The 24,391-nt window shown below is 38.5% G+C and overlaps 2 protein-coding genes across 5 annotated transcripts in view; one reads left to right on the forward strand and one right to left on the reverse strand.

Moving 5' to 3' along the window:
* The window catches only part of minpp1a (multiple inositol-polyphosphate phosphatase 1a), a 224,032-nt gene that overhangs the window by 198,638 nt on the left and 1,003 nt on the right, over positions 1–24,391 (reverse strand). The window lies entirely within an intron of this gene.
* Positions 1,282–24,185, forward strand: xpo1b (exportin 1 (CRM1 homolog, yeast) b). 4 transcript variants are annotated; one of them, XM_056264290.1, is made up of 25 exons: positions 1,282–1,701; positions 3,378–3,509; positions 4,799–4,900; positions 8,231–8,303; positions 9,188–9,249; positions 9,330–9,374; positions 9,517–9,698; positions 11,327–11,375; positions 11,684–11,803; positions 12,159–12,287; positions 12,383–12,541; positions 12,635–12,832; positions 12,924–13,062; positions 13,156–13,337; positions 13,420–13,576; positions 13,846–14,009; positions 14,144–14,278; positions 14,380–14,563; positions 16,117–16,223; positions 18,148–18,342; positions 18,509–18,677; positions 18,779–18,913; positions 19,337–19,496; positions 22,210–22,306; positions 22,690–24,185. In XM_056264290.1, the coding sequence occupies exons 2-25, from the start codon at positions 3,384–3,386 to the stop codon at positions 22,834–22,836; spliced, it is 3,216 nt and encodes a 1,071-aa protein (XP_056120265.1). In that variant the 5' UTR covers positions 1,282–1,701; positions 3,378–3,383; the 3' UTR covers positions 22,837–24,185. The 4 variants fall into 4 exon arrangements, with proteins under 4 accessions (XP_056120265.1, XP_056120266.1, XP_056120267.1 ...); XM_056264292.1 differs by lacking the exons at positions 1,282–1,701; positions 3,378–3,509 and adding exons at positions 5,636–5,710; positions 5,902–5,968; XM_056264291.1 differs by lacking the exons at positions 1,282–1,701; positions 3,378–3,509 and adding an exon at positions 3,535–3,553.

Here is a 24,391-nt window from a genome sequence, read left to right on the forward strand (position 1 = left end):
AAAGTTTACAGCAGCAAAAATGACCTACATCATATTCACTACTTTTTTATCTTTTATTACATGTTAACAAAGGTAAAAGAGGAGTGAATATGAATCTGATCCACACAACATCAGCTGATTAACAAATGATGACTGGATCCATTAAATGCACAAAACTGCAACACTTGTGTCTGTTCCAGAATAAAACTGAAGACCAGCTGCCATTGGACTAAAGGTTCACCTTCACTAGAAGTGCGATCAGTTTGTTGGTTAAGGCTGAGCACATAATTTACCATATTACTGGCCCTAAACTGCATATTTAGTTAACCATTTTAAAAGGTGTGTAAAATCGTCCACATGCTGGACTAAAGAGAAACACTTTATCAGATATTCAACATGTATAAAGTGCAGTCGTGACCTTGTAAAATGTATGTCAAATGATTGCTAGACTAAAGGAGAATGTATTATTTTTCTCATTCTTTGTTCACTACAGACACTACAGTAGTTTTGCACACAAAATCCAGTATTTTTCCATCAACTGACGTTTAAGTGGCGATGCGTCACGTGACTTGGAAGGAAGGGGGGAGAAACATGCAAGCATTTGACGTCCCTTTAAAGCAGCACACGGACAGTTTATTAATATGTTTTCGGGTGATTCGATGCGTTTATAATACATCACTGCCATATTGGAGTTAATTTCTCGGTAGTTAAGTTTATGGAGACTATCACAAGCCAATTGTATCAGGCTCTGACCCGTGCCATGCGTATCATCATACCCTGACTCTGAACAACCACTCCCCTTCGAGGCTCGGGCTCGTGGAAAATTACCAGCTTACAATCAGCACAAGTACAAGCTCCAACATCCGCCTCACGGACTCGATGCCCTCGATCTCCTTCAGTCCACCGTGAAATTAATTTTTCCGAACATGTAACGTTATACAATTACCAAGCGGCCTCTGTTGTTATTAAATATAAAAAAGTGGACAATTTAAAGCTCAAGAAGGGTATAAACGCGAGTGTTTTTCGGAAGAGTCGCACGACAGAGCTAAAACAGCAACAAATAATACACTACAGTAATATTATCGCAAATTACACATCCACTCTGCACGCAGTTTGCCTTCTTTTTCTCCAAAAGGGCGGAGCAGTCGCGTGGGCGCCCAATGGAGTTTAGATTGATTGACGTGCACGCTGTCCAATGGATCGTGAGCAAGGACGTGCTTAGCAACGCTGCGGCCAATAGCACACCCCCATGGGCGTGACGTTAATCCAAACTTTTCGCGGCGCCATCGGCTGAAAACTAAACCGAGATGGAATCTCCCAGTCTGAACCGGTTTCAACCGGTTACGAGTTTGTTGCTTGTGAGAAGAAGAGGCACAGGCTCAGTCTCTAATACCGCCCTAGTGCAAAATATACTTCAGTACAGAGCACATTTCTTAATTAAGGTTAACTTTGTTTCGTAAAATGAACCGGACTGAGAAAATACTGAACTCGCCGTGATTGTTGGTGCGGAAATCACATAGTGGTCCTTATTTATATCAAGCAAGTAGCTCGTGTAGTCTTCACAGAGGAATAGTGTGGCTGGCCAGTCAACGGCTCATCCTAAAGCTTTTTTGCCAGAAAGCGTGTACAAACAGGCACCAACGATACTGGATAAATTAAACATAATTTTAGCAACTCTGGCAGACAAGCCCACCTTCTTTCTCTCAAAGGCTTGGACTTTAGGTAGGTAAATATGGGGTGAAAACTTATAGCTAGTGTTTGGGTTGGTCTGTGGAGAATGATGATGCTGTGAGATTGTGTAGAAATGCATAGAAATTGTACGTATGAAGGTTAAGGTCGAAAGAAAGTGAAATGGCTTTGCTGCTGAGGGTTTATGAGGGATGTTGCGGGTGTGTGTTGCGTGATGGCTCGTGTTCAGCACTGGTGTCACGCTGGTCTGAATAATGTATCTGGGTTTTCTTTGTTTTAGCAATTGTTATATCGTTATATCACTTAACATTAAAAAAAACAATAACAAATACACTATGCTACTAAGTGCTATCCGTAAGCATAGCCCAGGGCATCTTGACTTAGCGAGCAAAATTCAATTGTAAAATGCATGCAGAACCATTCTAAAGCTGTAGCATTCATTTAAATAATTAACGGCATGTAAAAATACACGAATACAATTCTATTTCTTACCTGGTTTACTGCAAGTAAAGCCTGCAGAGCTTTCAGGTGTAGGGTGCAGAGCAAGGGGTTGGTGGGAGGGGTTGCTCCGGAGTCAGGGAGGGAGATCATTGCAAAGTCACCCCCGTAGAAGTCATCTCTAGATGGGTGTAGACAGTTAGAAACATCGGTGTTTGTTAATATGGACGAGGCGTTCGCTGAAACGTTTTAAACGTCAGTTGCGCGCTAAGGCATTTGACTTTGTCCATTTAAGCGCATTCTTATGACAGCATGCATGCGTAATTGTTGCCAAAGCATGAAACGCGATGCATTATTAGGGCTTTTAACGCAGAAACGTGGCTAAACAACCACTGCAGAGAATAACAAACAGCTTTTCCATCAGTAGTGCAAGTTGTGCTCCTCGGCGTGGATCTTAGTCCAACTTGGTTGTGTTTTGAAGACGTGTGCATGCATGAAATCAGCTGATAAGTAGCTCTGTGTTGGAAGACAGATCCTATTGTAGGAGTTGTAACGTTACTTGCTTATTGAATGAAATAAGGTGTGGAAAAGGCGGGTAAATCAACAGGTTGCGCAGTAACGAGCTCTAGTTATGGCTGGCACCATCACTCTATTTAGGCCTGCAAGACTCACAAAGCTTGACTGTGTCGTGTCGTCCAAGCAAATTCTCGAAATTTCCTTTTTTTATTCTTGGCCGTAATGCTTACATCGTTACGCAATAGTTTGGCTCCGGGGTGCACATTGAATTAGCTTGAGCATTGGTCATTCTCATTCAGTTGTCCTTAAACTGTGTGCACATTCTTAAAGTCTCGTGGTCTTATGGAAGCTCGATCAGAGTAGGGAAAACAGTTCGTAATTCAGAACGCCTCTTGTGTTATATGTAAACAGAATGACGTCAGCGAAAGGGCTGCCTAGCACGTGGTCTCATTCAGAGAATAATGGCTCGTGTGATCACGAGCCTAGTGAGTGGCCCTTGTTCTTCGGACATATCAGGATGTGCAGTCTGCAAGCATGTTACCTTTATCACCACCCACCTATCCCATTGTTATTGAGGATTGAACCCTCCAGCAGGCATTGGTGTGTTGGCATTGGCAGGCCAGGTCATATAAGGCTTTTTGGATAGTCCTGGGTCGAGGGAGGGGGGTGACGGTCAGCTGTTTGGATTTGTGTACCCAAATGTTCATTTCACATGACTTTGCCCCTGCTGGATGTTTCCTCCCTGTGCCCCACAGAGCTCTATGCCAGCAATTATGACAATGTTAGCCGACCATGCAGCCAGACAGCTGCTGGACTTTAACCAGAAGCTGGATATCAATCTGCTGGATAATGTGGTCAACTGCCTGTACCATGGGGTCGGGCCACAGGTAAGGAAGACCATTTCACAAACCGGTGAAATATAGTACCAAATGTAAGTATATGTGTGTGTGTGTATATATATATATATATATATATATATATATATATATATATATATATATATATATATTTGTGAAATATAGTACCATGTGTATATATATATATATATATATATATATATATATATATATATGAAATATAGTACCAAATGTAAGTATGTGTGTGTGTGTGTCTGTGTGTGTGTATATAAATATATATATATATATTTGTGAAATATAGTACCATATATATATTTATGAAATATAGTACCAAATGTAAGTATGTGTGTGTGTCTAAGAAATAAACTGCATTAGATGCATTGAAATATTATTCTTTTGAACTTTCTATTCAAAGAGTCCTGAAAAAACTATCACAGTTTCTGCAAAATATTAAGCAACACAATGGTTTTCAACATTTATAATAAGAAATGTTTCTTGAGTACCAAATCAGCATATTAGAATGATTTCTGAAGTACCATGTGGCGTTTAAGACTGCTGTAATGATGCTGAAAATTTAACCACGCCATCACAGGAATAAATTACATTTTACAACATGTTAAAATAAAAAAGTTATATTAAATTTAGGGCTGTCAAGTGATTAAAATTTTCAATTCAATTAATTACATGATGTTAACAATCCAATTAATTACATGATGATTACATGATGAAATCTAATTAATCGTACATTAAATTTGGCTGAGAAATTACCCCCAAAAGATAATTTAAAGTCATTATTGTGTTCAATGAGAAAAGCATCAAATAGACATTACAAAAAGTAGCTTTACAATGAAATATTTTATTTATTACATAGAATACATAGAATTTATTACACAATTTTAGGCTACGACAGCCATGATTTTTTTTTCAGGAGCTGCATCTGAATTGGTATTTAAATATATATATGAGATGGGCATTTTGTCCAACTCTTAATATACACTCAAGTCAGCAAATGGTTATCGTGTTTATTTTGTTTCTTTTGTTCATGTTGAGAAACAAAAAGAATATCTACATGCTCGGGTGAAAGTTGGCACCCCAATCGACAGCCCTAATTAAATTGTACAAATATTTCACAATATAACTGTTTTTGTGGCATTTTTTTAATCAAATAAATGCAGCCTTTGTGAAGTTGTCTTTCAAAAAATATATATATATTTGTGTGTATAAATACACATTCTGACATCATTAAATATTGGCCACAGTTTTGTTGTTTTTGTTTTTGTTTTATAGTGTAAGTTAAGACAAGTGTTTCTCTATTTCAGCAAAGAATGGCCCAGGAGGTGCTGACTCATTTGAAGGAGCACCCAGACGCGTGGACACGAGTTGACACCATTCTAGAGTTCTCTCAGAATATGAACACCAAAGTAAGCCAAGTCCCAACTTACTCTGGTGGAGGGTCATGGTTTCTATACTTTGAGGAAGATCTGATCTCTTATCACATATTATACAGGAACACAATTTGGTTTTCTTTTCCTTCAAACCAGAAAGATTGCCTTATATCAGCAAATACCCCTTTTCTTAAGTGTATTGGGGTTGCTTAGCGTCATGTCAGAAACAGATTCCTTTGTACACATTTGAGATCACATTTTCCTACACCTCTCCTCACAGTCCTGTCTTGGTCAAGCAAAGTCAGAGTTAAAGTTGGTGTGTGAGGATCCTCTGTTGACAGTGAAATACCTCAGTACCTTCATCTGTACAGCAGCCAGAGGTGTGTTAATGACTGACTGTTTGAGGTCAGGATATATAAAGCACCTGATCCATGTGATCCAAGTTCTGAGACATGGATTTTTATTTTAATATTGATGAGGAAAGCAGAGGATCCATGTAGTGTAGAATTTCTGGAAGCCTGAAACAGAATTTCTGCACTGATAAACTACACACTCCCAGAGTTCATAACATTTGTTCACTTTGTAGTGCGTAGACTGAATGTAAATAATTTAGTAATTTGTTAATAGTGTAGTATTTGGGATGAATTGTCTTCCTCAGTGTGTTAATAGACTTCCTCAAAGTACTGCTGACCCAGTTTGCCGTCTGCTTGCCTTTTAAGATTGCTCTTAACACTCTGGTCATTACTAATGTTTGAGTTGATTTATCAACAGTATCTGTAATATCAAAATGATAATGGTCCAAAAGTGAGGGCTCTAGAAGAACAGACAGGAAAAAATGCAGAGCAGGTAAATTCTTTGAATTTGTCTAAATTCATCAAGCAAAATACAGACAGAGCGCATTTAAAGTGCTTTTTGAACATTTGGCTTTTTGCTTAATTTATTTACAGCCTTGAAAAAGCAAACAAAAGACAATTAATTGAAGTTGTTCATATTTGATATTAATCACAATGTTCCATTATGTTGATTGCTTGTAATAGGACGAAAAGGGGTGTGTCTTCCTGTGCACCTTGACACAGCTAGGCTTTGGCGGCAGGCCTCCACAAGGTCTACCTTTTCATTCCCTTACTCTCAATTCTGCTGTGCCTCCATTCACACTGCACATGCCTCATATGGAGCTGAGAGACGGCAGGGAGATAGGCAGGCAGTTTACACCATTTTGTTTTTACCCCAGTCATGGATGGTAACTGTTGTTTCCACTGTAGGGATCATCAGTGTCTCTGTGTGCTGTGGTTCCCCTTTTCTCCCCGAGCATTTGTGACCCGTGCAGGCAAAATGTGTCGGAATGCGCACAAGCTAATTACGAGCTACAGGCAAAACAATTTTGGTTGAATTTGAGGTTTTTACAAAAATTAGTTCATTAAGCCCTCGTCTAGCGATTCCAATGCCCCAAATAGTAATAAAGCATCTACAATTATCTTTATTTGTACATTTTCTGAGAGGCTACTTTTCTAAATCATGAAAAAATGCAGTTTTTCTCTGCTCGCTTCTCAGCGATTAGTGCTTCTCAAGTTTGGTATCGTTGTAAAGCGCAGCATTCCAACTTTGAGAATATTCATAGCGAATTCTCAGTGGCATGAGTCTGAACTGAACCAATGAAATGTGATTTTCAAACTCATGCTGATGTGAGATCTTACTCTCGCTGACTGACACACATCCGAAGCATGCACACAAAGACGCTTCTCAGACAGCGCGCAATCCCGATATACACATATACAGAGAATTAAAGCATTTAAAAATAATTGGCATTTATTAACATTTAATAATTTAATAATTAACATTTGTTTAACTGTTGGCGAAAAATATCTGATGTGTACTAACATTAGATCCGTCCCGTGCATTACCAGTAGGTCTTAATATATAGGCTGTCAGTCTCATCAATGTTAATCAAACAATTGTGGTATCAAGGAAAAATAGTTGATTATATATTTTTCCTATAGATATGGGTTTTGATATGGATGTTATTACCAGGGAGTTTAAGGTATGATGGCTAGGTGAATTGTTTTGGAACCTTCAGAAAACTCGATTCTTCTCAAAATTGACTTTGCTGACTTTATCGACCAATAGGTGTAGCTCAATCTTTTTTTGTCTGATTCCAACAAATCATATATCATTTAAAATATATATTTTTTTTAGAGAATGTAAAAATAATAACTAATTTTTTAAAATTTGTTCATTGTGACTAATTTTGCCAGCACGGATCACATGTCTCCTCTACCCTATTTTGTTTCTCCTCTTGATCATGCACCAAGAAATATAGCAACATCACATGTGGACAACAATGACTTTGCGTGCTGTTGCAATGTTTTTTTGGCCTTGCCCTTTTTCTTTTTCTTTTATATTTATTTTTAAACCTCTTAAAAATTAAAGGTGAAAAGATCCTGGTGATTTGATTAAATGAAATTATAGGTGAAAATGAAATCTGTCTGTTACGCATGTAACCTACCACTCAAGTAACCTACCTCTCCAGGCCTCACCTTTAATACACTCACATAGTGTATGATCTGTATTCCCTGTTTTGCTTTAACACATTACCTTTTTGCGTCATGTTTTTCCTCTTTCCTCATTAATCCCTACAGTCGAAATGCTGATGATCCAAATAACACTAGTGATCATGACAAGGACACTAATGCACCATGAATACCCTCTTAAAAGCAGCATGGTGGCAGTCTTAAGGCAGTCTATAGACCCAAACCTGTGGCTTGTCTTGCTGTTCCTGAGACCCACACCAGTTATTGGTGGAAACATTAGTGTCACTTTAAAACAGAAAGGGGTTTGGTCTTTAGTTCGCCAATGGGAAAACGTATCTATGATGATTAAAGCCTTGTGAGTGGCCATTGACTCATAAAAGAATCCTTCGGTTCTTTTTGTTTTTGGACACCGATGTTGCGTCGTTCCCCCAAGCTGCTTGCTTTGTTGTGGCCGAGCACAGAATCAAACCATTAGCTTTTTGCTATTAACGTAACGTCTCCTTTCCTGTCTTTCACATTCTGGTGTGACATGGCCAGAAACAGCAAAACTTCTACAGAATCTCATACAAACATTGTATAGTTTTTATGGGGGATTATGGACTTTTTTTGTGTTCTCTTTTTGAGTTTGTAATAAAAATTCTCACTGAAGTCAAATCTGCATGAAGTTTTTTTCAATCTGAATCCATTTGAAACAAACTAAAGAATGTGTGAAAATATATTAGGCAGTCAAAGTTAAGAGCAATTTTTTTGTTTTCCTTGTTTAACGGTACAGCTCTGGCAGATTGGCTGGTTAAAAGCTTGGATCCTTAAATCTTGATTTGTTCTCTTGGCATTACAGTACTATGCTCTGCAGATTCTGGAAACAGTTATTAAAACAAGATGGAAGATTCTGCCCAGAAACCAATGTGAAGGTAGGACTGACTCACAAGAATTCCCCTTACCACTTCGAGATAAACGAGTAATTCATAGCTCAGTCTAAATCAAGTCATATTCTTAAGTCATACGCAGCTCAAAGGCTGGATTTGGACAAGCGGTGAAGGGATCATTGAAAGGTAGAAGTAAACATTTCACTCTGTGACAGACTTGACTCTACAAAACGTTTTTAGCAGGCCAGCACATTCATTAGAGTCAAGTGAGTGATTGCCAAGTTGAGCTGAATTCCCCTTTTAAAAATGCATGGAAGGTTGTCTGCTCAGCTTAGTGTTCATTTGTTTCCAAAAAGACTAGAATCTGCTTAAGATAAAATGAAATGGAAAAACATGATGTAAGCACCTATAATTGATAAATAAAGCATCACTTAGATACTTTCTACGCTATTCAGCTTAACCAACATTGATGTCTCAAAAACATCCAAACCATGTCTCTGTTTGAGCTGTCTGTCTGCACCCAGCCAAATGAATAAATATATATATATATATATGTCTTACACAAAGTTAAAGGGATAGTTCACCCAAAAATGTACATTTTGTTCCAAAATAAATTTATTTCTTCTGCTGAACACTTTCCCCCCATACTTTGAAGTCAATGGTATCCATCAACTGTTTGGTTACCCATATTCTTCAAAATATCTTCTTTTGTGTTCAGCAGAAGAAAGAAATTCATACAGGTTTGGAACAACTTGAGGGTGTGTAAAAATTTAGTTAGTTGGAAGTATGATTTAGCAGATCTGCAGGTGATCAGACAGTAGTCAGTAGTCTTCTGAGAAGAGCTGCTTCCATCTGAATGGAGAGCTCATGGGGGTATGTGCTGTCTTACTGTATGCATTGACGCTCTTCACTGCTCTGCTTTATTTCAGGCATTAAAAAGTATGTTGTGGGGCTCATTATCAAGACATCATCAGATGCAGCCAATGTTGAGGTCAGTGAATGTCCACTTATTTTGTTTACTGTCTTCCTGTAGTTGATGTCTATTTTATTCTATGCTCTGCTTCCTTTCAGAAAGAAAAGGTGTACATTGGAAAACTCAACATGATATTAGTTCAGGTGAGTTTTATTTGACTACTTTTTCTTAGTGCACATTAGAGGGATTCATAGCCATTCATAATGATGATGTGGGGGCATATATTTGATGACTGCAATAAAAATGTCTGTTACCCTTCATGTTACTTGATGTGTTCGTGTTTAGATCCTGAAGCAGGAGTGGCCAAAACACTGGCCCACATTTATCAGTGACATTGTTGGTGCTAGCCGCACCAGTGAGAGCCTTTGCCAGAACAACATGATCATTCTGAAACTCCTCAGTGAAGAGGTGTTTGACTTCTCCAGTGGCCAGATGACACAAGTAAAAGCCAAACACCTGAAGGACAGGTGAGATCGCATTAAAAGAGAATAACTGTCATATTTTATGGTTTATTATTAAATAGGGGTGACCCCGAATAGTTGAAGATTCGATGCTTCGATAGGAGGAGCTTGATTCGACTACCAATCTCATGGTTGAATCTTCGCAGAGGTGTTACGAAACGAGGATCATGCCATTTTGGCTATATGGGGGTGCTCAATGTCTGATTTCACATCTAACTACCGGTTTTTGCCAATAAGTTAATATACAGCCTATTATGATAATGCTGTAAATATAAATGTGAAAAGAAAGAAGCTTTTAATAAATATTTTTAATGTGCGTGAATAAATCCAACCACCCCTGTGAGAGATTTAATTTTCACTTTCCATGATCCGTGACCAACAGAGGAGCATCTTGGCAGCAGGGATTTAAATCTTTAACAATGTCTGGGATAAGAAAATCTGAAGTGTGGATGCACACCATCATAAAGGATATTCTCCAAGGCTGGATTTAGCAACAGGAAAACCATGATCGCACTTCTGCCGGCCAACGTTAACAAGTTGTTTTTCCTCAGGACATTCTAAAACAGGGCACTTTAACGTGGCTTAATGAATATTAAGACAGTGATGTTAAAAGACCAAACTCAGTAAAGACCATACTAAGCATAGCCTACTATGTTCAGAAAAGCAGATGAGCGCAGAATATGAACGCAACGTGTTTAATTACATGGTAAGCGTTTTCTATGGGAGGAAAATGCTTAACGTGTAATTAAACGTGTTGCGTTCATATTCTGCGCTCATCTGCTTTTCTGCAGGCTATATAGTATGCTTTATTAATAAGGTGTGTACGAATTTGATCTTTTAATATAAATAATATATAATATATTAAGCTGTTAAGCGTTTTTTCACGCGCCCATAATTTGAAAAGACTCAAACGGACACAGACGGAGTGAAAGACTAGATTTTTTTCTTTCGATCAGGTATGGGTACAAGTGATTTCAAAACATTTCAGCTGGTTCTAATTTGAGTTTTGAATGCTGTGAACATGTTTAGCTAAAAAGACTGCCACTCCAGTTTATTGTTGTCTGTAGTTAAAAAGACTAAAGTTGACAATTCTGGCTATACTTTCGTTATTTTAATAATTTCTTAATTTTAATTTTATTTATTGATCACTCAGGGTTATCTAATTTAACTATTTGTGGCTTGTGTTTTGAATATATGTTCCCCTGCACTTTAGGCATTTTGCACACATTTGGTCTGCACCAAAAATTTTTTGGTGCATCGATGTTGCACTATACTTAGTGTAAGTGTACTTAGACAATTTAGCCGATTTAATTCGATTTGCCGACATGTGAAATGGAAATCCTGTCTGCAGTGTGGCCTTTCTGCAGTTATTTATATTATTTCTTAGTTTTATTGATCCAAAATATTTGTATACATTTTCTTCTATATATTTGTGTGATGTTCTGTACATCATGGCTTTAAAATGTTAAAGCCCCACCCACACACATGATTCGACTATTAGTTGACTAAAGGCAAGACTTGACGATTCTGATTCCACTATCAAAATCCTTAGTCGGGGACACCCCTATTATTAAACGAGGTCATATTCATATTACTTGTTAATTAATCTGTATTGTTTTGTGATCCATCTGCAGCATGTGCAATGAGTTCTCTCAGATATTCCAGTTGTGCCAGTTTGTGATGGTATGTATTGTTTTCATATTGTTTTTCTCTCATACAAAAATTTTTTGTGAAAGTATATGCAAACTTTCTCTTAATCATTTAAACACTCTCCTAATTCTTTTTCAGCTTTTCTAGTTAATTATTAAAGGATGAACTAACAATCTAGTGTTTTTAATTTGTGATGTGGCAACATAATTCTCATAAACCTCAAAAGAAATATCTGATTTTAATGTCACAGGAATAACATTTTAAAATTGAACCATAAGTTTGTTTTGCATATGCATAAAAAACATGTTAATGGCTGAGTTTTTATTGGCTTGAAAATTTAGGAAAATTCCCAGAATGCCCCACTTGTGCATGCTACCTTGGAGACTCTGCTAAGGTTTCTCAACTGGATTCCCTTGGGCTATATCTTTGAAACTAAACTCATCAGTACTCTGGTGTACAAGGTAACATATCTAAATGTTTTATTACTCTTACAGACTTTGTGAAGAACTAGGAATATAGTTGTTTGATAGATGACTTCATTTTTATCTTTACTCATAAGTAACTCATATAAACCAACACTTTTATTTAAAAAAAAACAATATTGGGCAGCAGCATGCATCAATTGACCAATCAGAATTAAGTGTTCCCGACAATAGTGTAATAACTATATTTATAGTGTATGTATTTTTTTGTTGTACAAATAGTACAGTTAAATAGATTCATGCAATAACAACTACAAAGATTGCATTTCACACCTACAAGCAGTGGTCTTTGAGGTAATTGTTGACCCCTCTTTTCTATTGGGTTGATTTCTAGTTTTTAAACGTCCCGATGTTTCGCAATGTGACACTGAAGTGCTTGACTGAAATAGCAGGAGTCAGTGTCAGCCAGTACGAAGAGCAGTTTGTCAGTCTCTTCACTCTGACCATGATGCAGCTCAAACAGGTAACCTCCTCTCTGGTTTAAATCAAAGTAAAATTCCCATATACCCATTGGTCTTGGGCTAGTCTGATGTTCTCTTTCTTACTTGTGTGTTGAAGATGCTTCCACTGAACACCAACATCCGGCTGGCGTATGCAAACGGTAAAGATGATGAGCAAAACTTTATTCAGAACCTCAGCCTGTTCCTCTGCACCTTCCTCAAAGAGCACGGACAGCTGATAGAAAAGAGACTGAACATCAGAGAGACGCTTATGGAGGTATGCACAGACTGAACTTGGTTATGGAGAATCAACCTCAGTCTCTTTGCTGATTAGATGCCATTGTGTTAAGACCCTGTTTGTTCTGTTTAGGCTCTACATTACATGTTGCTGGTGTCAGAGGTGGAGGAGACCGAGATCTTTAAGATCTGTTTGGAGTACTGGAACCACCTTGCAGCTGAGCTGTACAGAGAGAGTCCTTTCTCAACTTCCACTTCTCCCCTACTCTCAGGCAGCCAACACTTTGATGTACCGCCCCGCAGACAGCTCTACCTACCTGTGCTGTCTAAGGTTAGCTCACATACAAGTTGTGATGAAATTCAAGATGAAATTTAAATTTTTAGGTAGAAACAATAAGGGTTTTTGTGATACTGTTTTGCAGGTGCGTTTGTTGATGGTGAGCCGCATGGCCAAGCCAGAGGAAGTGCTGGTGGTGGAGAACGATCAGGGCGAGGTGGTTCGAGAGTTCATGAAGGATACAGACTCCATCAACCTCTACAAGAACATGAGGGAGACGCTTGGTGAGCGCAATGCTCCTTTGTACTATGAATGCAGATTTTTTTGCCCACTAATCTGTGTTTATTATAAGTGTCATCATATTTCTCTCTCTGCAGTCTATCTTACCCATCTGGATTATGCCGACACAGAGCGTATTATGACAGAAAAGCTTCATAATCAGGTGAACGGTACAGAGTGGTCCTGGAAGAACCTGAACACGCTATGCTGGGCTATTGGTTCCATTAGTGGAGCCATGCATGAAGAAGATGAGAAGCGGTTCCTTGTCACTGTCATAAAGGTGCAGAAATCTTAAAATGCAAAGATGTAAAGTCTTGTAATGAAAAATAAGAACCATAACAATGTTCCCACGTCATCTACAGGACCTTCTGGGTCTATGTGAGCAGAAGAGAGGCAAGGATAACAAGGCCATCATTGCCTCCAACATCATGTACATTGTTGGCCAGTACCCACGGTTCCTACGTGCGCACTGGAAATTCTTGAAGACTGTTGTCAATAAATTGTTTGAGTTTATGCATGGTGAGTCGCAAATGCTTTGAGCCTTAGAATAGAATCAAAGATTTGCATCTGTATACTATACAGATGTGATATCTTTTGGTCTGATTTTTAAATAAAAGCCGCTTTGATGTCAGATTTGATTACACATATACTGCAGATGCTGCATTTCAGTCATTTATGGAGCAGCTCGGTAATAATAAATAAAGTTGAAGTTCTAATTTTAGCTTGATTAAAAAAACACGATTACATCAGTTCTTTTACAGTTATATTTGATTATTTATTCTTCTCAGAAACCCATGATGGAGTTCAGGACATGGCGTGTGACACGTTCATAAAGATAGCTCAGAAGTGTAGGAGGCATTTTGTGCAGGTGCAGGTGGGAGAGGTGATGCCCTTCATTGATGAGATCCTCAACAACATCAACACCATCATCTGTGACCTGCAGCCCCAGCAGGTATCAAATAACCCCATCTGTCTCAGTTAGCCTGCTCCATGTGTAACTGACACATTATGATTTAGAAATGTATAACATTTGAGGAGAAGTTCTTGCTGCTCTGCTGGACTTGAGCGACCATTTGTTGTTCGCAGGTGCATACATTTTACGAGGCTGTCGGCTATATGATTGGAGCACAGACCGACCAGGCTGTACAGGAACACCTAATAGAGAAGTACATGTTGTTGCCTAACCAGGTGTGGGACAGCATCATTCAGCAGGCCACCAAGGTGTGTGTTTTTTTTCTCAAACATCAAATTTTGTTCCATGAAACTTTTTTTTAACACATTTTTAAGACTGACCTTAAATTTATGGTGTTATCCTGCTATAGAATGTGGACATCCTGAAGGACCCGGAGACAGTGAAGCAGTTGGGAAGCATCCTGAAGACCAACGTCAGAGCGTGTAAAGCCGTGGGACACCCTTTTGTTATTCAGCTGGGTCGCATTTACCTGGACATGCTCAATGTATACAAGTGCCTCAGTGAAAACATCTCTGCTGCCATCCAGACCAACGGTGTGTTTTTCTTTAGACAATCAAATCTCTCTGTACTTTTCAGATTTTATCAGAACATTTGGTAACTAAACAGAATTTTATTAGGTTTAGTGACAACATGTTACAATGTGTACATGGTAAATTGCCTGGTAGGCTACTGTTTGTATTATTGCTTAACACAATTTTCACGATTTCAATTCAATTCAATATTGACTCATTTGTATAAATATTAGATAGGCTATAGTAGATAGCCTGCATGTTATTTTTTTTCAAGAAAAAATATCTCACATAATGCTGTAAACATACAGAGAGAAATTAAATATAATGCGGTTTTCATTATAATAACAATTATGTAATGACACGATTAAAAATATAATAAATATGTAATATACAGGGATGCAAACAGCGTGCTTTTCGGCGCCTCCCGCATTTTTCACGTCAGTTTGGGTGACTTATGTGACTTACCTTTCGGTAAGTTGTACTCTATCTTTAAATAAAAAGTAACAGATGATCGGTTTACTTGAACTGAGGTGCTAGGGATCTGTCACATCACATTTACAAGCGCCAAAACGGTATTTATTTTCTGAATTTCGTAATAAAATGGACAGAACCTGAGAGCTGATATTTTTTTCATATCATAAGTAACCTGCTCTGTCTTGTCTGTCGGTGTCAGTGTCCTCTTTGCTCCGCGATTTTTCTCTGCGTGAGAAAATGGATGTGTGGCGTGAGAGCGTGTGAAAAGTGTCAATTCCGTGAGTCTCAAGCTGAATGCGTGAGAGTTGGCAGCCCTGCTTTTAGAAGGGGGATAAATCGTCGGCAGCGTTCCTCCTTCCGCCATGCTGCTTCTCCATGTGAGGATTGTTTACATTAGACTAGAGTGCGCACTGCGCCGCATGCACACAGTGCTTATACATGTGGGGATTGGTTACATCAAGCACGTGTTTTGCGCAGCATATACGCAGTGTTTTTTTAAGTGGTTGATGGAAAATAAGCTAATGCACGTTCTAAAAATTTCTAAATTCGGATCTATTATTTTTCACGGTATTTTGAAGTGGCCGCGATAACAATATCGTGAATATTCATTACCGCGATTTATCGCATTACCGAATACCGGCACATGTCTAGTTGGTTGTCTCAGAGTGACAGATCAGCATTAAACTGAAGTCAGTCTGATTACACAAACTCGCTCAGCTGGAAGACAAAAGGCTGTCACAGAGCTTAGGTGTGTGTGTGTGTGTGTGTGTGTGTGTGTGTGTGTGTGTGTGTGTGTGTGTGTGTGTGTGTGTGTGTGTGTGTGTGTGTGTGTGTGTGTGTGTGTGTGTGTGTGTGTGTGTGTGTGTGTGTGTGTGAACACAGTGGTCCATTACAGGGCTGTCTGAGCAGCTATATATAGCACCGTAGCTAGAACAGAATGAGTAAAGTTTAACTAAATAGTTGCCTAAAGAAAATTCTTACTAATGAGTCTGACTTTCTCTGAATACTATAATACATGGCATAAACATTATATAATAGACTTCACTCAAAAACCTCAAGTGCTTTGTGTATGTCTGTTTAATTGATTTGTTTTTTTGTAGGTGAGATGGTGACAAAGCAGCCTCTCATCAGGAGCATGCGCACGGTGAAGAGAGAGACTCTGAAGCTGATCTCAGGCTGGGTCAGCCGCTCCAATGACCCACAGATGGTGAGACACAAATCACAGCTTTTAGGTAGGGATGCACTGAGATGAAAATTATGGGCCATAACAGAAAATTATTTATTTATTATTTTAAATTAGCGCTTTTTTTTGTAATTGTATTAATATTAGACTTTTTAATGAAATTCAATCGTTTTAATGATACTGAATTTAAGAAATACAAGCCAATAAAATAAAATAACCACACTTTTATTGAAAGTAAAGTTGGACAGAAAATAAATTAATATTAAATATCAATATATTATTCTTTATTCAGTTTTATGCAACAAAATCAGATTTAAAAATGTATTTTTTGACCAGTTTCCCAAAAATTATATTGTCCTACAAAGCTGCTATTATCGGAGCATGTGAGCAGAGCGTAGCGGGGAGCGGATCAGTGAACAACAGGGTAGCGTCATTTTACCAGCATTGCCCAGCACGGCTATACCACACCATGATACTGCACAGTAGGGCTATTCCAAACAGAATCAAACTGTGATGTGGAGAAGCATAAGGGTGCCTCGCTACCATTAGCATTAGTAACCCCTGCTTAACCCAGAGATGATAGAATTATCCCGCCACTGTGTACAGCACTGAAGTTTGGACTCATTTTGAAAATATACCACTATAAAGAAACTACAAAGGAGATCGACAAGTCTTCCTAAAAAAAAACAAGAAATGCAGTATCGCAATATACCGCCTTTCTTACAGTTTCGCAATATATCGTATCGTAACCCCTGTATCGGGATGCGTACCATGTCGCCAGATTTACACAGCCCTACACCTGAGCAGAGCGTATGTGATTAGAGCGTATATTTTCGGCCATTTGTCTCTTTCGGCCAAAAACCAAAAATGCCATTTTTGGCGGTTGAAATTTTGGCTCATCCCTACTTTTAGGCAAAGGCTCTGTACTGAAAATCAAGCTGTGTACGTGTTGTTGAAATACTTTTGAGAAGTTGACCTACTCAATCTTAAACTGCATTCTCATCATTTTTTATTCTTACAATTACAATACATTTTTTAAATAAAAAAAAAGAACAAATATGACCGTAGCATATTTTTTTCTGCAATGTGATATATTATACAAACCAAATTTTTAAATGTTATATATACACAGCACATTGTTACTTTAAACTGTCACAGCACATTACTATTGACGACAAGAAATAAAAAAAAACAAGGATCTAAGATATGAACTTTCTCTTATGCATTCATCTAATTTTTAAACTAAAATCTTGATTTTAGAGACGTTTTTCATCATGAGACTTTATTTGTCCAGCTCAAGGCTTTTCTGTGTCGTGTGTTTGATAGATTCAGTATTTCTGTCTCTGTGCAGATAATTTAGGCCATGAGATGGGACCCCAAATTTGGGCTACCGGTACCATTTTGAGGGATTAAATTTCTTTTTGATTTTCATGAAGGTACACATCTCTAGTGTTGGAAAATGTGTGATAGCATCCGATCCATGGTAGCTTTCATTAGAAATAAACACTTATATCATCCTACCTCAAGGTAAGGTGTTCAGTGACTACAAGAGAGAAAAAAATATCCTTTTATAATTTAAAAAATTTATTTAAAAAAATTATAAATTTTTTATTATAAAAATGTATAAAATTTATTTAAAGATAAATTAATTTATCCTTTTTCTTGACATATGTTTGAAAATCGTCCTCCGTAACCAAAAACTACCTTGAATCTAATGCTATCACACATTTTTCAAATACAGGGTCATATACCTACACAAAAATCACCATGCGGTTTAATCCCTCAAAATGGTACCAATCAACCCTCTGTCTCACGGCCTAATTCTGTTATACCTGCTTCAGGTCCGTCAGTTTGGACTTGTTCAGATTAGCGCTGTCCTTACACAACACACACTTATCCGCTCATCCTTTAAGCCTGTCTGCGCATGTGTTTATTGTTCATACTCTAGGTGGGGGAGAACTTTGTCCCTCCGCTGTTGGATGCTGTGCTCATTGATTACCAGCGCAATGTCCCAGCAGCAAGAGAACCGGAAGTGCTTAGTACCATGGCAACAATTGTAAACAAACTGGGTGGACACATTACTGGAGAGATCCCTCAGATATTTGATGCAGTGTTTGAGTGCACATTAAACATGATCAACAAAGTAAGCTGCCCTTATTTATCCATCAACATTGTGTGATAAAAATTTAATATTCTTTTGTCCGTTATTATTGAAACCAGACTGCATTTGTTTATTTTTCTGAAGAATCTTTGAAATTTGTCTATTGTTTGGAATTGGGAAGTGCATAATATCCTTTATTTTTGTTTAGGATTTTGAAGAATACCCAGAACACCGGACGCATTTCTTCTATCTGCTGCAGGCGGTGAACTCTCACTGTTTCCCAGCATTCCTGGCTATCCCACCAGCCCAGTTTAAGCTTGTGCTTGACTCCATTATATGGGCTTTTAAACACACTATGAGAAACGTGGCAGACACTGGTGAGAACACTGATGCACTCATCACAGCCAGATGTCAGATTTACCCTAATCATTTATCATAACATGCATACAACAACTGTACAATGAAAAATGTCACGTAGGCCTTCAGATTCTCTACACGCTGCTGCAGAACGTGGCCCAGGAGGAGGCGGCAGCTCAGAGCTTCTATCAGACATACTTCTGTGACATCCTACAACACATCTTCTCTGTTGTCACGGATACATCACATACAGCCGGTCAGTACTGGCTACCCTCCCCTTTCTCTTTTTTTTTTTTTTTTTTTTTTTTTTTTTGCCTGAACACTGTAACCATGTTGTAATCATATGAGTGCTAAGGTTTTTCTAGAATAATCATTAAAATAGTGCAGGAATAATCAATTTAATGATTTAACAGTTCATATACATTTCTAAAATTATTATTTTCTAATTTAACTTTAATTATTAATGATTTAAAAATCTTTAACTGCTCAGATATTTACTGATTTATATCTAGTGAAAATGAAAGTTATACCCACGTTGTTGTTGTTTTTTCTTCATCCTTAATAGAATCTCTTTTAGTTATATTAATATTATAAAATTAGCATACTTTTTTTTTTATAGTTACATGATTAAATCTGTAAATGTGTCCGTTTGTTCAACCTCTGCATATTTGTCATCCAGGTTTGACCATGCACGCTTCTATTTTGGCGTACATGTTTAACCTTGTTGAGGAAGGAAAAATCAGTGCAACTCTGAACCCCACAAACCCAGTAAACAACCAAGGATTTATCCAGGAGTATGTGGCCAACTTGCTCAAATCAGCTTTCCCCCACTTACAAGAGTGAGTATCCTACCAACTAATGCTCCACAAGTAGGGATGCACGATGATATCGGGACAACATCGGTATCGGCCGATAAACGCTTAAAATGACCATCATCGGCATCGGCAGATATATTACTGCCGATGAGCCTTGCCGATAGGGTGGCGTGTTTCCTATGGGCACGTGACGACCGTGAACGAAGCATGAGCGCCATCAACTTAAACTTCCAACTAGGGGTGTGCGATAATCACGGTTTTTGATCGTGGACGATTAAAATGTCTCCATGATCTGCTTTTGAAGAAAAATCATAGTATCGTGCATTCTATCAGTTCAATTCTGGTGCCTTCATCTCAACATACTGTACAACGCGACGCACATTCACATCACATGTAAACGCAGAGGTAGAGTTACACTCACGGGACACTGCAATTCACAAAAGTTCATTATTTGCATGTGCGTCAAAGTCTTGCTAGTTAAACATGTCATTCACGTGCTGATGCGCTTTTTTGAGCGCGTACACCCGACGCTCACAGGAACTAAAAGCATGTCACAGCGCCTGCATACTGGACTAAGTTATCTTTCGAGGAGTCTTGCGCTAATACTGTCAAATACACACACGGTTTACATAAATAAAATTGGTTATGTATAAAGTGAAAGCAAACAGAGAAAATCTGCTTGTCAAATTGTCTATATTAGAACCGTCGCGTGCAGCTCTTAAAGAGACAGTATCTATAATATGCTGTCACTTGTCCAGAGCCGATCCTGGCCTCCCTGGGGCCCTAAGCAAAAATCTGTTAAGGGGCCCTCCTACCTGACCCATGAGCCATGTAAACCATTTGCCATTGCCACACAGTCACACCTGACACCCCAGTTCTCCCACTACAATCCTCCCTCCTTTAACTAATACTAATGAAAATTTAATTCCTGATCAGAAATAGACATATTTTATATTAATATCAATAATTCACATTTTAAATAGTACAAATTTAATTATTGATATCAAAAATGCATCCTGTGAATTAATAAAAGCTAAAATGGCTTGCCATTGCATGTCACTGTGTTTTAAATGATAAAAGCAGTAATTGATACTTGATGGTTATTATTTACTGAGGGATGTAGAGTACATCCATATTGACCAGTATGTCCAGCCAATCAACATTTTAAATGCAATATAGTCAATATCAATAGATTGCTTTCCATCTTGCTTTATTGCAGAGTTGTAACTAAACTGACTAGATAATCATTGTCTTGTTTTAAAAGTATGGGCGCCTAATGAGGAGTGCCATCAGGGCCATATTGTACTGGTAACTGGTCCCCATAGATGTTTTACTGGAAAGTGCGCGTTTTATTTTGTGCACGCGCATATGAACTCATGTTAATGCACGACGCGGTTATCTTTTCCCAGCTGCAGTTTAAAAACAAACACCGTTGCCCTTTGTATTATCAAACGTAATAAATATTTCTATCTCCCTTTTTCTTTTTGTCAGGCACAGAACACAGCCCTGGAAGTGGCCGGCATTAGCAAGCAAGACACAAAAAGACCAAAAGATGCACTGCTGCTAGGTTAGACAGACAGATAGAGAGAGATGCACATCAACTTAACTTTACTGTTCTGTGCTGACATCAAACTTGGAGAGGAGAGAACACAAGTCTGCCTGATCGCTGTTCCCGCAATTCACTCTCATGGTGTTTTTCTCTCAGTCTCTCTTTTTGTGACCAGAAGGATAGTTCCGCTTAATTATCTCATCGCTGTTGTAAACTTTGATTGATGCGCTTTGACATGAGGGGGAGGCGGGGCCTTGAGTCTTTTGCAGGGCCCTACGCAACTTGCGTAGTGTGCGTATAGGGAGGATCGGCTCTGCGCTTGTCCTTAAAGAGATACTGCACCCAGAAATAAAAATTCTGTCATTATTTACTCCCTCTAATGTTGTTCCAAACCTGTATTAATTTCTTTCTTGTGCTTAAATATACTATGGAAGTCACTGGAGTACAGCAACTGTTTGGTTAGCCACATTCTTCCAAATAACTTTTATTTTCAACAGAAGACATTTATTTGGGTTTAAAACAACTTGAGAGAGTAAATGATGACAATTTAAATTTTTGGGAGAACTATCCCTTTAATGTTAATAAAACAACAAAACACGAAGAGGAAATCACTCACTGCTCTTGACTGAGAACTTTAATAGAAGCTTTAATAAGCTTTTTTTGCACTTAAAAAAAATACAAATGTACCGGCATCGGGCAAAATTACTTGGAAAATATCGGCATATTGAATATCGGCCAAAATCCAATATCGTGCATCCCTATCCACAAGAACTTGCGCACTCCAAAGACTGCATCTGGAGATGCACTGCATGAAATGTCACTTTTACAATTACAGTAGCGTCATATCTTTAATATAAATGTCACATGGTTTGATATGTTGTTGTGTAATGTAATGGAAAGTGTGACGTTCCAAAACATTTAGGGCCATTGTATGTTCTTGGCAGGTGTTGTCTTAACATGTGGATTTAATAAAGAAATATGTAGATTGTTCTTTGCAATTGGTTAAATGTTACACAACATATCTCTTAGGTATAAGCTTGTTCTCTCTCAGTAGACAGCTTGCTCTGGGAATAATTAGTAAAGTTTTTGTCACCAGCAGCAACAGTCTTTTTGAAATGCTTAGGACTATGTTTATGTCTAGTTTTATTAGTATTGCTTTCTGACTGTTTGTTTTCTTTTTCTTTGTAGTGCCCAGGTGAAAGTATTCGTGACTGGCCTGTTCAGTTTAAACCAAGACATCCCAGCATTCAAAGAACACTTGAGGGATTTCCTTGTACAGATCAAGGTGAGCTGCAAGCCGTTTATCCTACTGAGACAAGGACACTGAGAACCATAATAGTTAATAGCATAATAATGGTTATTGAAATATGTTGTCTTTGTAATAGGCAAATAAATCTGTTTTGATATCAGTAATAATAGTGCCTATGTGGATGAGAGTTCATGGATCGAGGAAATAGATATGGTGTGAGAGAAAGCGTGCTGTCCCTTTGACCTTTAAGGGATCGTGAAGCATGGTGTAACTATATGGGTCATCTGGAGTGCACAGGGACAGAGGCTGTGTGTGAGATCGAGAGAGGGCAATTACTGCAGGGATGACAGCATCCTGGCAGAGCAGTCAGTGCAAGCAGAACCCACTAAATGCTCACACGTTTCTCTGTATACCTGCAGGAGTTTGCAGGCGAGGACACCTCTGATCTGTTTCTGGAGGAGAGGGAGGCTTCGTTGCGCCAGGCCCAGGAGGAAAAACACAAGCTGCAGATGTCTGTGCCTGGCATCCTCAACCCTCACGAAATACCAGAGGAGATGTGCGATTGAGTTCGCATGCAAACATGCAGCGCACACAATCCGCTGACTCCTAAACAAACTAAACACACAGCTAAAGCAGTGTTGTGGCTACTCTTCTGTGGGCCCCCTGTGTGTTTTCTCATAAGTGTGTGTGTGTGAGTACTTTAGGATCTTCCTGTGAGGAGGCGATTTCTGCACTTGGCTGTCTCTTGACCAAAACAATGCCAATATGTAAACGATACCGTCACCCAGTGGCCCTTTTTGCATAGTACGTGTTTCATACACACTTTTATGTATTACCTTTCCATTGTTAACTGCTTACGTTTGGTCACTGTAATCCAAACGATGCATGAAGTGTCACATCTGTACAATTAACTCGCTTGTGCTCGCTTTTTTTCATTGCCCCTCTCCCCGTCTATTTCCTCCTCATGTATTTGTTTATGTATATTATCATGTATAAAGACCAGAGTGCAGTTTGTTGTGTTTGCAGAGAGCTGTATGTGTTCTGGCAGCAGGTAGATGGTACCTAGTGTCAGTGTGTGGGCCAATGAGCTGCGCACCTGATCCAGCCAATGAGAATGTCAACGAATGTCTGTGATTGGTGAGTTTGCAGAGGTGCTGCGTGCTCATTGGCCGGCGTTTCGTGTGTTGGGAAGCCAGAAGTGGTTCGGGACTAAAGTAGATCTCAGCAGAATGTGAAGTAGATCGCTGAGTTGAACTGTCTGATAGATGCTGCTGTGGTTGTGAGTGGGACTTTGAAATGGCGCTCCGTTTGCTTTTTCTACATGGGAGTGTTCAGCAGCCCTCTATGTGTTCATATCAGCATCACTGTACAGCATCTTTACTACCATGGGAACACACAGATGTTTCGTCCTGTTTTGTTGTGGGTGTGCGAGCGTGCGTGCGTGTTGTCGCTAAGCCGACATCAGGTTTTTTGTTTTCCTCAATGAGGACGGTTGCTCCTTTTGTGAGCTTTCATTAAATTGAAGTTTAAAAAAAGTGGTTGAAATATTTATGGGTTCTTGTAGGCTACACCTTTATAACTGCTCATGTTAACTCACTCAGAGACTGCTTTGGAGTTTTTCAAATTGTACTAATTTACATTGTTTACCATGCTGTAGTGCTGCAGGACACTACTTAGAGCAAAATAAATCTCAGTTTACATTTAATTTTGTATTTTTTCATTTTTATCTTTAAGTCCTGTCCAAATAAAACACAATATTTGTATTCAGAGAAAAAGACGTAAATGCCAACATTCTCATTAGGAAGTAGAATGTACCAATCCAAATACTGATGATCAGTGGTGAATTTCCCATTTAATATGTGTTGCATTTGTTGTGAATCTTTTTGAACTGATTAAAGTTGGAAGAATTTTATAATTCTGTCTGATTTCTCTTGGGTTTGTTCTATCTTTTGGGTAAATTCATAGCTGGAGATATGAAGATATGATATCCCTACAGGGATAGTTTCAAATTTCAAAAATGAAAATAGTCATTTGTTTACCCTCATGTGCACTTTCCACACAACACAGAAAAAAATGTTTTTGTCTACAATTAGTCACTGGGATGCAGTGTTGTTTGGACTC

This window comes from Rhinichthys klamathensis, unplaced genomic scaffold, assembly GCF_029890125.1.
Source record: "Rhinichthys klamathensis goyatoka isolate OS25496 unplaced genomic scaffold, OSU_Roscu_1.1 h1tg000220l_1, whole genome shotgun sequence".
In the NCBI taxonomy this organism is placed as follows: Eukaryota; Metazoa; Chordata; class Actinopteri; order Cypriniformes; family Leuciscidae; genus Rhinichthys; species Rhinichthys klamathensis.

What these genes read in the sequence shown, in the direction of transcription:
- xpo1b (XM_056264290.1), top strand. Translation starts at nt 3,384, where the DNA reads ATGCCAGCAATTATGACAATGTTAGCCGACCATGCAGCCAGACAGCTG. An exon ending in TCAACATGATATTAGTTCAG is followed by an intron (nt 9,375 to 9,516) that starts GTGAGTTTTATT and finishes GTTCGTGTTTAG; the next exon opens with ATCCTGAAGCAGGAGTGGCC. An exon ending in TCATTCAGCAGGCCACCAAG is followed by an intron (nt 14,279 to 14,379) that starts GTGTGTGTTTTT and finishes ATCCTGCTATAG; the next exon opens with AATGTGGACATCCTGAAGGA.